General features: G+C 40.5%; 1 protein-coding gene and 1 pseudogene across 2 annotated transcripts in view; one reads left to right on the top strand and one right to left on the bottom strand.

The window, feature by feature from the left end:
* The window catches only part of SCP2 (sterol carrier protein 2), a 155,460-nt gene that overhangs the window by 10,898 nt on the left and 128,881 nt on the right, over positions 1-15,681 (top strand). For both annotated transcript variants that reach the window (XM_023727059.1, XM_023727058.1), the window contains exon 2: positions 8,891-8,945. In XM_023727059.1, the coding sequence (XP_023582827.1) occupies positions 8,891-8,945 (55 nt within the window). The remainder of the gene's footprint in view (positions 1-8,890; positions 8,946-15,681) is intronic.
* Positions 10,242-11,357, bottom strand: LOC101347737 (developmental pluripotency-associated protein 4-like; annotated as a pseudogene).

Below are 15,681 nucleotides of genomic sequence, written 5' to 3'. Positions count from 1 at the left end.
GAGGGACGGCGTGGTGCTTCTGCCTAGAGCGCCATTTTGCTGGAACTCTCAGGTATTTGATTTTTAGGAACTCCCATTTATCTAGTCTCTCTTTTGGTGCTTGTGCATTGTTACTTACGGTTCGTATTGTGTTTATGCTATGTGTCCTTATTTTTTCTTCCATTATCTTTATCATTTGCGGTTTTATATTTAAGTGTTTGATCCATTTTGAGGTAGTTGTGTGCATGGTGAGGTATGGGTCTTGTTTCAGTTTTTTGCAGATGGATATCCAGTTATGCCACCACCATTTGTTAAAGAGACTGCGTTTTCCCCAATTAACGGACTTTGGGCCTTTGTCAAATATCAGCTGCTCATAGGTGGATGAATTTATGTCTGGATTCTCAGTCATTTTCCAGTGGTCTATGTCAGCCTCATTTCTTGACATCCTCCCCACTCCCTTGGTCTAGTAAAACAAACAGCCTTTAGTTTCTTCCCTGTGCTGTTGTATTATGCCTATGTGGCTTTGCTTCTGTTGTTCTCACTCCCTGTAGCGTTTTTCTTCACTCGATGAACTTTGCATTCTTAAAGGATCAGTTCAGTTGTTATATTTTCCAGGAATCCTTCTCTGACCTTCCTGACTTGCCCTTGGATACTTATACTCTCCTCTGTCTTACTACTTACGATGATATACTGGAATGATCTGTTCACATGTCTATATTATCCCTTAGTGTCAAAGCTCCTCCAGGGTGAGTGCTTATTCATTGCTGTATCTCTAGCACCCTGAAAATGCCTAGTGCCTGAAGACCCTCAGTAGATGTTAGTTGAACTATACTCGATAGGTATGCTTTGTGAGAGTTCCTAGGGAGAATTCTGTTTCTGAAAAAACAGCCTTAAAATATTTATTATCTTACAGTTGGGCTGAGAGTACACAATTCAATCAAAACATGTAAATAGTAGTACATAGAAAAGTTGACTGATACACTGTAAAGCAGAAACTTGGAGATCATCCTATAGTTTCCTGGAAGACAGAACTTTTGATATAGGTGGGCAGTGAAGCTTTTTTTAATATATTATTAGTGTTACTTGGATCCTCCACTGGCTGTTGAATGTCCAGTTACCTGGTAGAGCAATAGTTAACCCCTTGGCTGCTAACCAAAATGTTAGCCATTGGAACTCACCCAGCAGCTCCTCGGCAGAAAGATTCCCATAAAGATCATTGTTATTGTTGGGTGTTGTTGAATCCATTCTGACTCATAGTGATCCCATGTGACAGAGTAGAACTCTGCCGGGTTAGCCCCATGGGAGAGTTCTAATCTGTCACATGGGGTCGTTATGAGTTGAAAATCAGCTCGATGCCACCAAACAACAGCTTGGAAAAGTACAGAGCTTTCTGACCATTTGGGAAGTAGGAGACGTATTTCTTTTGGGAGGTGGAGGTGGGGGAGGTGTTAGTTACAGTGTTCCGAGAGAAGAGGGGTGGGGGGGAACACGGGGTAGGAAATGGGAGTAGAGAGAAGCGTTATTTATATGCTTCTTAGGCCAATGTACATCCCTCTGGGTTGATCATTGGGCCTTGGGACAGGGTTTGATGACGAGGAAGATCTCAATTCGTTGGGTTCCTGTGATATGGTACTTAATTTGAATAGCTGAATTCCCCAGACAACTTCAAGTTCTCTTAATGAGGTTTTATTATTCAGTGTAGGAAATGAGAGAGAATTCCTGTGGTGGATATCAACAGGTTTTAACACAACCAGCTCATATCTGCCTTCGGTGTCAGTAGGTTTTAATACAGCCAAGTTACATCTGCCACTTGGTTGACAGCAGGCCATCAGTTTGTCAGAGAGGTTTGGAGGTGTAGAGCTTACTCTATGCCAGGCAGTTTCAAACACTTTGCTATACTACTTCATACCCGTGAAACTTCAGCTGCTTCCATTTTTTTGTGGTGGTGATAAGGCAGGGATTAAGGGACAGACATGCACACAAATAAGCATGCAAATAAGTGTTTTTATAGAGACATATACAAAGAATGAGAGTGAGCAATTAGTGTGCTCAGCTGCTGACTGAAAGGTCTAACTGAAAGGTCGGCGGGTCAGACTCACCCAGTGGCTCCATGGGAGAAAGACCTGGCAGTCTGCTTTGTACCTCTGTACATGTGAAAGAGTACAGCCTAGAAAACCTGTAGGGTAGTTCTACTCTGTTACGTGGGATTGCAAAGAAGTTTGGGAGACTGCTGCTTGGCCAGCTGACTGGAGGAGATCCTTTTGTGCCGATTCCAAAGAAAGGTGATCCAACAGAATGCAGAATTTATTGAACAATATCATTAATATCACACACAAGTAAAATTTTGCTGAAGATCATTCAAAACCAGTTGCAACAGCACATCAACAGAAAACTGCCAGAAATTCAAGCCAGATTCATCAGAGGACACAGTGATAGTTAAGATGTGTGTCAGCTTGGCTGGGCCATGATTCTCAGTGTGTTGGCAGTCATATAACAGTGCGATCACTTCCCTGTTGAGATTTGATACGTGATCACCCTCATGATGGGATGTGCTGTGAGTAGTTAATCAGTTGTAAGTGAGTTTCCTTGGCCATGTGGCCTGCATCAAATATAAGCGGATGTTTTGGCAAGGCTTGTGGGCTTTTGATTGTTCTGGATCCTGCAGCCGGCTCCTGTTCATCTGACCTCCGGTTCTTGGGAATTGAGCTAGCAGCTTACCTGTGGCCATGCCTGCCGATCTTGGGATTCGTCCATATTTGCAGCCTGTGAGCAAGAACCTGCTCTTTGATCTGCTGATCTTGGGTTCGCCAGCCCCTGCGGCTTTGTGAATCAGGAGAAGCCTCTATCCTGACCCACTGACTTGGTACAGTCCAGCCTCTACCACTGCGTGGGCAATTTCCTTGATATAAATCTCTCTCTATATATACATATTTATACACTTTACTGGTTTTGCTTCTCTAAAGTACCCAGCCTAAGACGGACGTGGATTGAGGGATATCATTGCTGATGTCAGATGGATCTTGGCTGAAAGCAGAGAATACCAGAAAGACGTTTACTTGTGTTTTATTGACTATGCAAAGGCATTCAACTGTGTAGGGCATAACAAATTATGAATACCGTTGCAAACAGTGGGAATTCCAGAACACTTTAACTATGCTCATGCGGAACCTATACATAGACCAAGAGGGAGTCATTCGAACAGAACAAGGGGATACTGCGTGGTTTAAAATCAGGAAAGGTATGCATCAGGTCTGATCTTTTCACCATACTTATTCAATCTGTATACTGAGCCAGTAATCACAGAAACTGGACTATATGAAGAAGAACATGGTATCAGGACTGGAGGAAGACTCAACAAGCTGCAATATGCAGATGACACAACCTTGCTTGCTGAAAGTGAAGAGGACTTGAAGCACTTACTGATGGAGATCAAAGACTACAGCCTTCAGTATGGATTATGCCTCAACATAAAGAAAACAAAAATCCTCATAACTGGACCAATAAGCAACACTATGATAAACCAAGAAAATATTGAAGTTGTCAAGAATTTAATTTTACTTGGATCCACAATCATCGCCTGTGGAAGCAGCAGTCAAGAAATCAAACGACATATTGCGTTGGGCAAATCTGCTATGAAAGACTTCTTTAAAGTGTTGAAAAGCAAAGATGTCACCTTAAGGACTAAGGTGCACCTGACCCAAGCTATGGTGTTTTCAGTCGCCTCATACGCATGCAAAAGCTGGACAATGAATAAGGAAGACTGAATAATTGATGCCTTTGAATGATGGTGTTGGTGAAGAATATTGAATATACCGTGGACTTCCAGAAGAACTAACAGATCTGTCTTAGAAGAAGTATAGCCAGAGTACTCCTTGGAAGCAAGGATGGCGAGACTTCGTCCCATGTTCTTTGGACATGTTATCAGGAGTGATCAGTCCCTGGAGAAGGACATCATGCTTGGTAAAGTAGAAAGTCAGCAAAAAAGAGGAAGACCCTCAATGAGATGGATTGACACAGTGGCTGCAACAATGGGCTTAAGCATAACAATGATTGTGAGGATGGCGCAGGACTGGGCAGTGTTTTGTTCTGTTGTGCATAGGGTTGCTAGGAGTTAGAACCAACTCGACAGCACCTAACGACAACTAAAATTTAACTGGCTTGTAATCTTCGAAAGTGTCAAGATCTCCATGGTTTCCAGACATCTAGGTCAATGGCATTACGAAGTTTATTAAGAAAATCTTCTGCATCCCACTTTGCTGAGTGGCGTCTGGGTTCTTAAAAGCTAGCGAGCAGACATTTAAGATGCATTAATTGGTCCCAACCCACCTGGAGTAAAGGAGAACGAAGAACACCATAGACACAAGGAAAGCATTAGTCCAAGAGACAGAAAGGGCCTCATAAATCAGAGACTTCATCAGCCTGAGACCAGAAGAACTAGATGGTGCCTGGCTACCACCAAAGACCTCTCTGACAGGGAACACAACAGAGAGTCCCTGAGGGAGCAGGAGAAAAGTAGGGCGTGGAACTCAAATTCTAGTCAAAAGACCAGACTTAGTGGTTTGATTGAGACTGGAGGGACCCTGGAAGACACGGCACCCAGACTCTCTGTTAGCCTAAAACTAAAACCATTACCGGGGCCAACTCTTCAGACAAGGATTAGACTGAACTATGGGACATAAAATGATACTCATAAAGACTGTGCTTCTTAGCTCAGATAGATACATGAGACTAGGTGGGCATTTCCTGTCCAGGGGCAAGATAAGAGACATGAGACTAGGTGGGCATTTCCTGTCCAGGGGCAAGATGAGAGGGCAGAGAGGGTCAGGAGCTGGTTGAATGGACATGTGAAATCGGGGGTGGAAAGGAGTGTGCTGTCACAGTATAGGGAGAGCAACAAGGGTCACATAACAATGTATAAATTTTTGTATGAGAGACTGACTTGAATTGTAAACTTTCACTTGAAACACACACACACACAAGTGTCAAGATCATGACCGTGAAGGACTGAAAGAGACTAAAACGACATAATTAAATACAGTATGTGGATACAATACATGGTTCTGAACTGGATCCTTTTTAAAAGGCATTATTGAAACAACTGGGAACTTGAATGAGGTCTACGGATTAGATGGTGGTAATGTATTAGTGGTAAATTCCTACCTTTGGTGGTTATACTGTGGTTGTCAAGGAGAATATCAGAGTTTGCAGAAAATACACACTGAAGTGATTGAGTGCTGGCAACTTATTCTCAAATGGTTCAGGAAAAGGAAAATTTCCCATGTGTTATAAAGTAGAACTGCTTCATAGGTTTTTCCTGGCTGCAGTCTTTACAAAAGCAGTTCACCATGCCTGTCTTCTGTGGTGCTGCTGGGTGGATTATAACCACCAACCTTTAGGTTAGTAGTTGAGAGCAAACTGCTTGCGCCACCCAGTGACTTTTTCTTTGTACTACTTGCTATTTTTCTGTAGGTTTGAGATTGTCTCAAAATAAAAGTAATAATAAAAAATAAAACAATGCCATTCTTACTTTTTTGGGAAAAATATAGTTATTTTTCTTAAAAAATTTGTTAACATATAATGGCTTTATTGTTTTTTTGAATGAATTGAAAGATATTTTTAAAATGCCAACATTTTTATTTCTATATGGTAGATATTGATAGATATAACCCACATAATACAAAGCTCTTTGGCATCTTCAATAATCTTTAATAGTGTAAAGGGGTCCTGAGACCAAGAAGTTGAGAATTGCTGGATCTAGTCATTGAGGGCTAATAGCTGCTAACATCACAAAGAGAGAAGCAATCAGACGTTATATACTTCCTGATGAAAGAACAAACCTATAGTTTTGTCGGAGGGATACAGTGTGAGTCTGATCACGCAGGAAATACAGAGAAGAGAGGAACATGTTAAACTACATGAGTATACAATCTGAGAAATCTAGACTGTGGGAAACTTTGTAGGTCAAATACTCCAGGTTCTTCAACAGATATATTGAAAGGAAAAGAAAGTGATAGAGGGGAACCTGTAGATTAAAAGAGATCTAAAAGACTCATAAAATTTAAAAAAATGTGCCAGACTAAACTATAGTGTCTAAGGATACCAACGTGGTTGATAAAACTGTGAAATATTATAAGGAAATGATTCCTGTAAGAGGCAGGGTAGTGATTACTTTGAGGGGTGTAGAGACTGAGATTGGGACAGGGTGCAGAAGGAGCTCCTGGGGTGGCAGGCAAAGTTCTGTTTCTTGGTCTGGTTAGTGGTTGCAAGAGTGTCTTCCTTAAAATAATCCATTAGACCGTATATATTTGTGTTTGTGTGTGCACATGCAGTTTTTTGTATCTGTTATTTTACAATAAAAAAGTGCTTCAAAATAGTTGAGGTAGTTAATAATTCCGGGGGAAGAAACACACAATAAAACTGTACAATAAAGGAAATGTAGTCATAGTACACAACTTGGCCCAGTAATAAAGATATTTACTTAATAAGGTAAACAGTAAAACCAAACCATACCCATTGCCATTGAGTCTCATAGTGACCTTATAGGACAGAGCAGAACTGTCCCATAAGGTTTTCAAGGAGCAGCTGGTGGATTCGAACTGCTGATCTTTTGGTTAGCAGCCATAGCACTTAACCACTGTGCCACCAGGGCTCCAAACACTGACTGCTGATAAATAAAGAGTTGTAATTTAGCTCTATAGGAAGGATGGGGGATGTGTAACTGTTGGGTTGACATGAGAGACCTAATCCTCACTGGCCCTTGTTAGAGATCATTATACAATTTCTTAAACTGTTAAAGGAAAAAAAAACAGTAATATAAGAATACTTAGAAACATGACAGTTTATACCAGAAGAAATATCTAAAAGAATTGAAAGTGGATGTTTTGGGGAGCAAGTAAAGACTAGTAGTGGGGAGTAGTGAACCAGGATTGCTGTTTTTATTATAAGCCATTTTGTCTTTTTTTTTTTTTTTGCATTTCTTTGATTAAAAAATAAAAATTAATTAAAAAACAAATATAAACCATAAGACTACAGCTGCATGAATTCTCACAAATGATCATGTAACAAATCCCCAGCTCAATAAACAGAACTGGTTCCTCACTCCCAAAGGGTTAGCATTATCCTGACTTCTGACCTTTAACTCTATAGATTAGTTCTGGCTTATTTGGTTCACCATTGTGTTTGTGAAATTCACCCGTAATTTTATGTGTAGTTATAGTTTGTTCATTCTCATTGATTTAAAATAGTCCATTGTGTGAACGTATCACATTTATCCAATCTACTGTTAACGGACATTGGTAGTTTCCGCCTAAACTTGCTTTAATTTTGAAGGAGTAATGTTGTATGTGTTTGCTTGACTAACCTTTTAAAAATTGCCCTGATTTCAGTAAAAAAATGTGAAAGTACAGTTATTTTACTTCATTGATGATAATTTAATCATTATGCATTTTTATTACTTGTTGGGGCCTAGCTCAGTACTCTACTTAGCTAGTAAGTACTTTTTATAACTGCTCTGAGTGTAATTGGTGAACTGAAGAGTACGTAGAGGAGAGTAGGCATCTTAGATGCTGAACTGGGGAATTATGAAGGATTTATGGAGAAGAATTGAGATGATCAGAGAGAGAAGCACATGTTAGACATTTTGTTTTGGTTCTGTTCCTCAGTTGTGTTTTGGCACTGTGCAATGAGTGTGACATTTGAGTCAAGTCTACATAGTGTTTCAAACTGTGGGTTGTGTGACCCATTAATCCCAAAAACCCAGACCCATTGCTGTCGAGTCGACTCCAACTCACAGTGACCCTATAGGACACAGTAGAACTGCCCCATAGGGTTCCAAGGAGTAGCTGGTGGATTCCAGCTGCCAACCGTTTGGTTAGTGGCCGAGCTCTTAACCACTGCACCACCAGGGTGCCTGTGACCCATTAGTAGATTGTGAAATCAATTTAGAAGGTTGCCTCTAGCAGTAAAAAAAAAAAAAAAAAGTATTGTATCAATATATATAACACGGTTCACTATTTAATGAACTTTTTGCTTCAATTATGTATTTATATATGTATATACTGGGTTATGTTGTAAAATCCATCTTGTGGCTTGCAGGCAAAAGAAAGTTTGAAAGCCATTTCTGTTTAGCATGACCACTGACTAGCAAACCACTCTAACTTCATCTAATCGATCACCACTTCTTAGCTGTGTGACCTGGGCAAGTTACTTAATCTCTCTGTGCCCCAGTTTTCTTATCTATAAAGTGGTAATATTAATAGTACCTACCCCTTAGGGTTGTTGTGAGGATTAAATGAGTTAACACATGTGAAGTGCTTAGCACAATACATAACACATAGCAAGTGCCTTGTAAATGTTAGTTGTTTCCATTAGTTGGTCCTAAGTTTCGTTTCTGTCCTTATCACTTGCTGCTTCCCACTTTGCTCTTCAATCTCTGCCATATCAAATTATTTGCAGTTTCTGGATCGTGCCATATTTTCTCACTTCCAGCCCTTACCCTAGAATTTCTTTCTCTTTTGTTCGGCTAACTCCACTTCCTTAAGAACTTAATTTAAATATCAATTCCTCTGGGAAGCCTTTCTTGTCCTCCCTTCAAGGCTGGGTAGTTGTCTCTCCCAAATCATTCTGTACTTATATCACTATAGTGTAATTATCTATTTTCCTTTAGACTGCAAGTGCTTTGAGGGCAAAGACTGTTTGTTGTTATTATTACAATGATCGTCTAGGAACATGATAGATGCTCAGTGTTTTTTTTTTTTTTTTTTAATTCCATTTTTTGTTGTTGTTGCTGAGAATACACACAGGCTCAATATGTTTTTGTTTGAATGAATAGAGGAATGGATTTCTGTGATGCTCAGCTATGAAAACTCTAACTATACTTGTTTGTATTTAGTATCTCTTTCTATTTTTCTAGTTTGTGAAGCCTGTAGATAATTCAAGAGACTATCCTGACTTGGCAGAAGAAGCAGGTAATGTAGAACATTTAGATCTTTGAACATCCATCATCCGTTGTGTGGTCTGTCTTGATTTCATGGGTGGGGCAGCCTTGGCAACCACAAAGGGGAGTCCAGTCGAGGGAGAAGAATATAGTGGCTCACTGGAAAGGAGAGAGGGGAAAGAGTATGGGCATTCTTAGCAGGTAATAGCCAGAGCAGACAACGGCCTGTGTTTTTATGTGCTATCCAGATGTTTGTTGGAACGGTAAAGGGATCTGTGGTAGACAAAGTTAGGGTTATTAAAGGGATAACTTGATTGTGTAGTATGTTCACCTCAGGAGTTATAACAAAATTAGTGTCTTCCTTTCTTGGAAAAGAGATAATTACATTCAAATTGTATCAAATACCTGTATGTAATTTCTCTCTTGACTGAGTCAACATAGAGGACTCTTTTCTATCACTAGGCTACCAGTTGCCATTAAGTTGACTCTGACTCCTGGCAACCCCCTGTGTGTCAGAGTACAGCTGAGCTCCATAGTTTTTTTTCTTTTTTTTAATCCTGTTGAATTGAGAACATTATCTAATTTAAGAATTCATGTATATATGGCCCCCTAAATACAATGGAAGAGTTATTTTACACATACAGTTTAAATTCAGTACATTGTGTTTATGATTGGGAAGTAACCTTAAACTTTTTAAACAGCAGAAAGACACAAAACAGCTACAAGTGAAAATAATGCTGGGGAAGGGCCCTGTCTTGATCCTGGAGCCAAATCACAGAATTCTCAGAAAAGTGTTTTCTACATTAAGGATCTTATTTTGTTTTGTGGGGGAAAGAATAGCTACTTTTCCTTTGGCTTAAATATTCAAGTTTGAAGTCACTAAACTTACAATTAAAAAGGAGCGGCTCCTAAAGTCAGTATGCTAGGAGGAAAATCCAGCACAGACGGAAACTTCAGTGATCTTATCTCTTCATTCGGTCCCTTCACAATGCTCAGCTGAAGAGCTTCCCACTTAAAAGAGCTGCTGAAGTCATTTATACTTCAGAGGGGTAAGAAAACTTTAATAGTATGGGCTTTCAAAAAAAATTTTATTAGCTAGAATGAATGGTAGTTTATGAAAAGTTTTTCCAGTTTTAAACATCAGTGTCTTCTGTATCCCCAACCCAGTAAGCTGCAAGCAGAGTTGGGGAAGGGGGATCCAGATTGCAAAGGGTAACACCTGCAGCCCACCAGTCTGTGAACACTGTCAGCAGGCTCATGGGAGGGCATGGACCGAAGCTCGGCTGTCGGTGGTGCCATGGAGTTCATTGTGGTAACCTTTCAATTATTAATTGCAATCGTGGAAGTGTCCCTTTCCCAGGTATTCTGATTTCATTGGAGGCTTTTCATTAACACCTTGTTCCTCTGAACACATTTGGGGCACAACATATTGGCCTCCAGGTGCGGAGGTGGAAAATCGTAGGCAGGTAACAAGAAGACAGCACTCACTCTCCCGGTTTTTCAGGGACCCAGACTTGTCTAGCATGAAACTTCAGTTGAACCCAACCATCTGTGTTTGCAGGGAGACTTCTCCCATGTACCACACACCACCTGACACCATAGGTCTCTTATGGTGATTCCACTGCCGCCACCTTCCCAGCCCTGCCTGCCGTTCTTATCTAGGAGGCCAACACAGACTGAAGTGATCACCACAACTGTATTAACTTTCTCCAGTAGAGTAGATTCAAGGGCAAGTACCCCCTCCTCAAGGGGAGAAGCCACTTTAGGAGGATCACTCTCCTCAGAAAGCATCTTCCTTTTTCAGAACTTTCTAGGGGTGTTTTCCCCTTGTCTACACTTGATTTTCTTTTTAACTGTGTCTGGATCTTGGCTTCCTTTGCGATAACAGGAATAGTCTTTTGATTTGGGTAAGCATATTCACAGAGTCACTTATATGCGTCTAATTTCTGGCGTTCGGTGCTCAGCTTTTCTTGATGGCACAGGCCTGCACAATGTCTCAGTGAACCGGGTTACTCTGTGGCAGTTTAGAAGGTAATGGAGGAATTGGAATCTTCTTCCGAGGTTTTTGGTTGTCATTGCTTCGTGCATTCTCTTGTGAACAGGAAACTTTTTCTTCTTTTTAATAGTTCTTTTTGGTTTGGTTACCTTAGCCAAGGTTTTCAGTAAAGCTGATGTGCCTTGTTTGTTAGCAGCCCACTGCTGTTCAGTTTCTACTGACGTTGGTTCACATTTGAGAGTCACATATTCTTCCCCTGGCTTCTCTGTGGTGTTCCACTGGGGAAAAATCCCAGTCAGTCATTCCTCTGTGACGTCCAACCCACCACACATACTACCTGCCTTAACATAGCTAATGTCTAAGGCACCAAAAAGACAGCAGTTGAAATTCTGACAGTGCACATCCTCCTCTGGGTATCACCTTAGTGTCCAGTCTCACTCCTTGCATTTTGCATTCTCCATAGTCAGAAGGTTGAGGTTGATAAAAGGAAAATCCTTCTCCATAGAGTTTTCAATGGCTGATTTTTCGGAAGTAGATCCCAGGCCTTTCTTCTGAGGTACCTCTGGGTGGACTTGAACCACCAACCTTTTGGTTAGCAGCAAGCTCATTAACCTTTTGTGCCACCTAGGGGCTTCATCACTAGTGTGTGTGACTAAATGAGGTGATTCAGTTGGTTATTGTTTAGTATTAGTGCTGAAGAGCAAAGTGTTTGGGTGAATACCAGTGAGCGTCACTTAGTGCAGTCTGGAACTCGGAGAGAAGAGTCCACAGTGTGTTGACTCCTTGTTCTCTGGGCTTCTTCAGAGAGACATGCTTGGTCTAGACTGCAACTGGCTAAACTGGATATGATTCCACCAGAGAGATCCTATCTTCCATTGCTCATTCTCTCTCTGTCCCTCCTTCCCTCTCTTTCTTTTAAGAGAAAAGCATGAGAACTTCTTTGCTTGGTGGAAAGATGTTTTAGGCTTAGGAGCAAGCAATCTAAGCTTTGGTGCCAGTTTTTTAGGAGAGTGCTGGGAAATGCCAGCTTCCCAGCACATAGATCCCTTGGGAGCTCCTTGGTCCCATGGGAAGTGGTTAGGCATGGCCCTCCTCTTGGGAAGCTCCCTGGTCCCTGCTAGCTCATTGCCAGACAACCTAAAAAGAGTTACTGTGGTTATTCACCAGACTCTCCTGCTTTTCTCCAGTATACATGTATTTAGATTTTGTTTCAGCTCCGTTAGTCAGCTTAGTATTTAGACATTGCTATGCAGGGACTCGAAGGAGCCATGGTGAAAGATTTGCAGTTTGAAATCACCCAGCGGCTCTGAGGAAGGAATACCTGGTGATCTGCTTCTGGAAAGATTACAGCCTAGGAAGTGCTGTGGGGCAGTTCTACTCTGTTGCGTGGGGTTGCTATGAGTCAGAATCGACTTGATGACACCCACCAACAACAACATACAGGGAATCAGGAGTCCCCGGGTGGTACAAATGGTTAAGTGCTCAACTAGTAGGTGAAAGGTTGGCGGTTTGAATCTACCCAGAGGCTCCTCTAGAGACAGGCCTGGCGATCTGCTTCCAAAAGGTCACAGCCGTGAAAACCCTAGAGTAGTTCTACTCTGCACACATGGGGTTGCCATGAGTCGGAATCAACTAACTTGACAAAAACTAACAACAAAAACTAACAACTAACATACAGGGAATCAGAGCATGTCTGCCCCCTAAAAGGAAGGTTAATGAAATTTGACCAACTGCTGTTGGTTCTCAGGGTAGATACTGTTCATTTAATGTTCATCTCTTGTGTTGTTGGCTACATAATCCCCACATTCTCCTGTTGGCTGAAGTCTCCAAATAGCTTCTGCCTTTCTCTGAAGTGGGAGATGCTTTAATAAGTACATTCTATATAATTTCCTTCCATTTCTTTTATTTAATTAAGAAATTTGAGGTTACTTTAGTCATATGTAAATATAATATTTTTATTTTAAAATAGTAACATTGGGGTTAAGTTATGAAATTTGAAACTAAATGGGGGAATTGACTAGTAACAGGAAACCGAGCCTGATTAACTCAGCTTACTAATAGTCCCTTCTTTTGCAAGCAACGTTAGGAAAAGAAACTCTATTTAATAAAGAAACTTTTCTGTAGAATAAACTTTTTAAAACTTAGCTTTGCTCTTAAAAATACCCCTTGGTTCTAATTATGTAGAGAAATGAGAAGTGCAGAAGGATGACCCCACTCATATCTCGCCTAAAGCACCTTCAGACTACTTCATTCACGTTTAGATAAACATTTATTCAGGCACAGCTTGGGAGAAAAAACCCCTGAAATTCTGTAAATGGTCTTAAGCTTTGCAGTCTGGACTCATTTGTAGACTGTGGTCCTGAGGCAGGGTAATGGGTTTCTTGAAGCAGATCTGCTGGTAGATGCAGAAGTCTTAGGCTCTACTTCTCCAGACTAATCAGAGGAGGAACTTCTACCATTTTCTTTCCCATATTTCCCAAATGCATAGAATGGAGCGGAGCACAGTCAGCAGCATTGTATCCTTTCACTTCCATTATTCAGAGACTTCTACTCTTCACACATTCTTCCATACTCCATTCCCTCAGAAAGGCTGGGGAAGCCTTTGCACCTAAATGCAAATGACATGGAGCTGAGTGACATGGCAACACCATGTAACACTTTGAAATTGTTTTAGGTAGTTAAGTTCTGTACGTCTTTGTCTTCTCATTTATTTAACAATTTTATTAACAATTACTTTAATCTGAAGTGTATGCAGAAAACCTGATGTTTGGAGAAAATGTTCAACAAATGTTTATTACTGAATCCATCCTGGGCACTGGGAAGTATCCAAAGAGGTGTGATATTTCTGATGTCAAGGCTCTTATTATTTAGTAAGGAAAATAAGGCAAATTCACACATTAAGACAGTGTGAGACCATGAGAGGTACAATGTGCTGTTGGCATCTAGAAGAGAGGCAGAAACCAAAAAGAAAAAAACCCAAAATTCATTGTTGTGGAATCTATTCTGGCACATAGCTACCCTATAGGGCAGAGTAGAACTGCCCCACAGGTTTCCAAGGCTGTAATCTTGATGGGGGAGCCCTGGTGATGTAGTGGTTAAGAGTTCAGCAGCTAACCCAAAAAGTTGGCAGTTCAAATCCACCAGCCACACCTTGGAAACCCTGTGGGGCAGTTCTGCCCTGTCCTATGGGGTCACTATGACTAAGAATTGAGTCAGTGACAATGGATTTAAATGGATTTAATCTTTATGGAAGCAGACTGCCACGTCTTTCTCCCACAGAGCAGCTGGTGAGTTAGAACCACCGACCTTTTGGTTAGCGGCTGAGAAGGGGCAGAGCACAGGCTAAACCTTAAGTTTTTTTTTTTTATAACTCATTCTTTCCTCCTAATTATAAGCGCAATGCATGTGTTTTATTGAAACACAGAATTATATAATGACAAAAACATAATCTTCTTACCCAAACTTAGCTATTATTAACATTTTGGTATATTCTATTTCCCTATCGCCCCATGGGATCATATGCTATATGTAGTTTTTTTTTTTTAACATTTTATTATGTTTTAGGTGAAAGTTTACCTAGCAAATTAGTTTCCCATTCAACAAATCCTACACAAATTGTTCTGTGACATTGGTTGCTATCCCTGCAATGTGTCACCACTCTCCCCATTTCTACCCTGCCTTCCTCATTTGCATCCCTCCAGTTCCCCTGCCCCTCCTTGCCTTCTCATCTTTGCTTTTGGGTAAATGTTGCCAGTTTGGTCTTGTACAGTTGATAGTTCTAAGGAGCACATTCCTCAGGGGCATTAGTGTTTATTTTATAGGCAAATCTATTATTTGGCTGAAAGGTGACCTCCTCTATCAGTCCAGTAGTTCTGGTCTTTTTTTATGAATTTGAGTCTTGTTCTAAAATTTTCTCCCATTCTAACCGGGCCCTTCTGTTGGGTCCCTGGTTAGGATGATCGGTAGTGGTAGCCAGGCACTATATGTACTTTTGTGGGTTAGTTTTTTAAACTTCTTATTTTATCATGAGTATTTCTCTTGTCACTTGAAATTATTTGAAATTTTTTAAAATTGTTATGCAATATTTTGTTATATATCTGTGCCATAATTTTTGTTGGATGTTTAGGTTGTTCACAGCTTTTTTATATTTCAGAAGAATTGTACTGAACTTCTTGCTAAATAAATATTTTTTCTCACCTTTGATCATTTTTGAGGACAGAGCCTAAAAGTAGAATCATTCGATCAGTATACATTTTTAAGGCTCTTGTCAAATTATTTTCCAGAGTGTTTATACTCTCAGATTCTCACTAGCAGCATAGGAGAATGCTCATTTTATCATAATCTTACCCATATTACTAGAAATAAAACACTTTTTTTTTTTTGCTCATATGCTAAGCAGGAAAAGATAACTCATTGTCTGACCAAACCAATCCTGTAATCAATTATATATCTTTTTTTTTATTTTTATTTTTTCCCATACAAAAATTTATATATACATTGTCATGTGACCCTAAGTGCTCTCCCCATACTGTGACAGCATACTCCTTTTTCCTACCCCTGATTCCCCATGTCCATTCAACCAGCTCCTAACCCTCTCTGCCTTCCCATCTCACCTCCAGACAGAAGCTGGCCATTTAGTCTCGTGTATCTACTTGAGCTAAGAGGCACACTCCTCACTTTATGTCCCACAGTCCAGTCCAATCCCTGTCTGAAGAGTTGGCCTCGGAAATTGTTTTAGTTCTGGGCTGATAGAGAATCCAGGGGCCATGCT

Source organism: Trichechus manatus, unplaced genomic scaffold, assembly GCF_000243295.1.
Source record: "Trichechus manatus latirostris isolate Lorelei unplaced genomic scaffold, TriManLat1.0 scaffold00015, whole genome shotgun sequence".
Lineage (NCBI taxonomy): Eukaryota > Metazoa > Chordata > Mammalia > Sirenia > Trichechidae > Trichechus > Trichechus manatus.
Note: the sequence above shows the minus strand (reverse complement) of the source record. Positions and strands in the feature narration are given on the sequence as shown.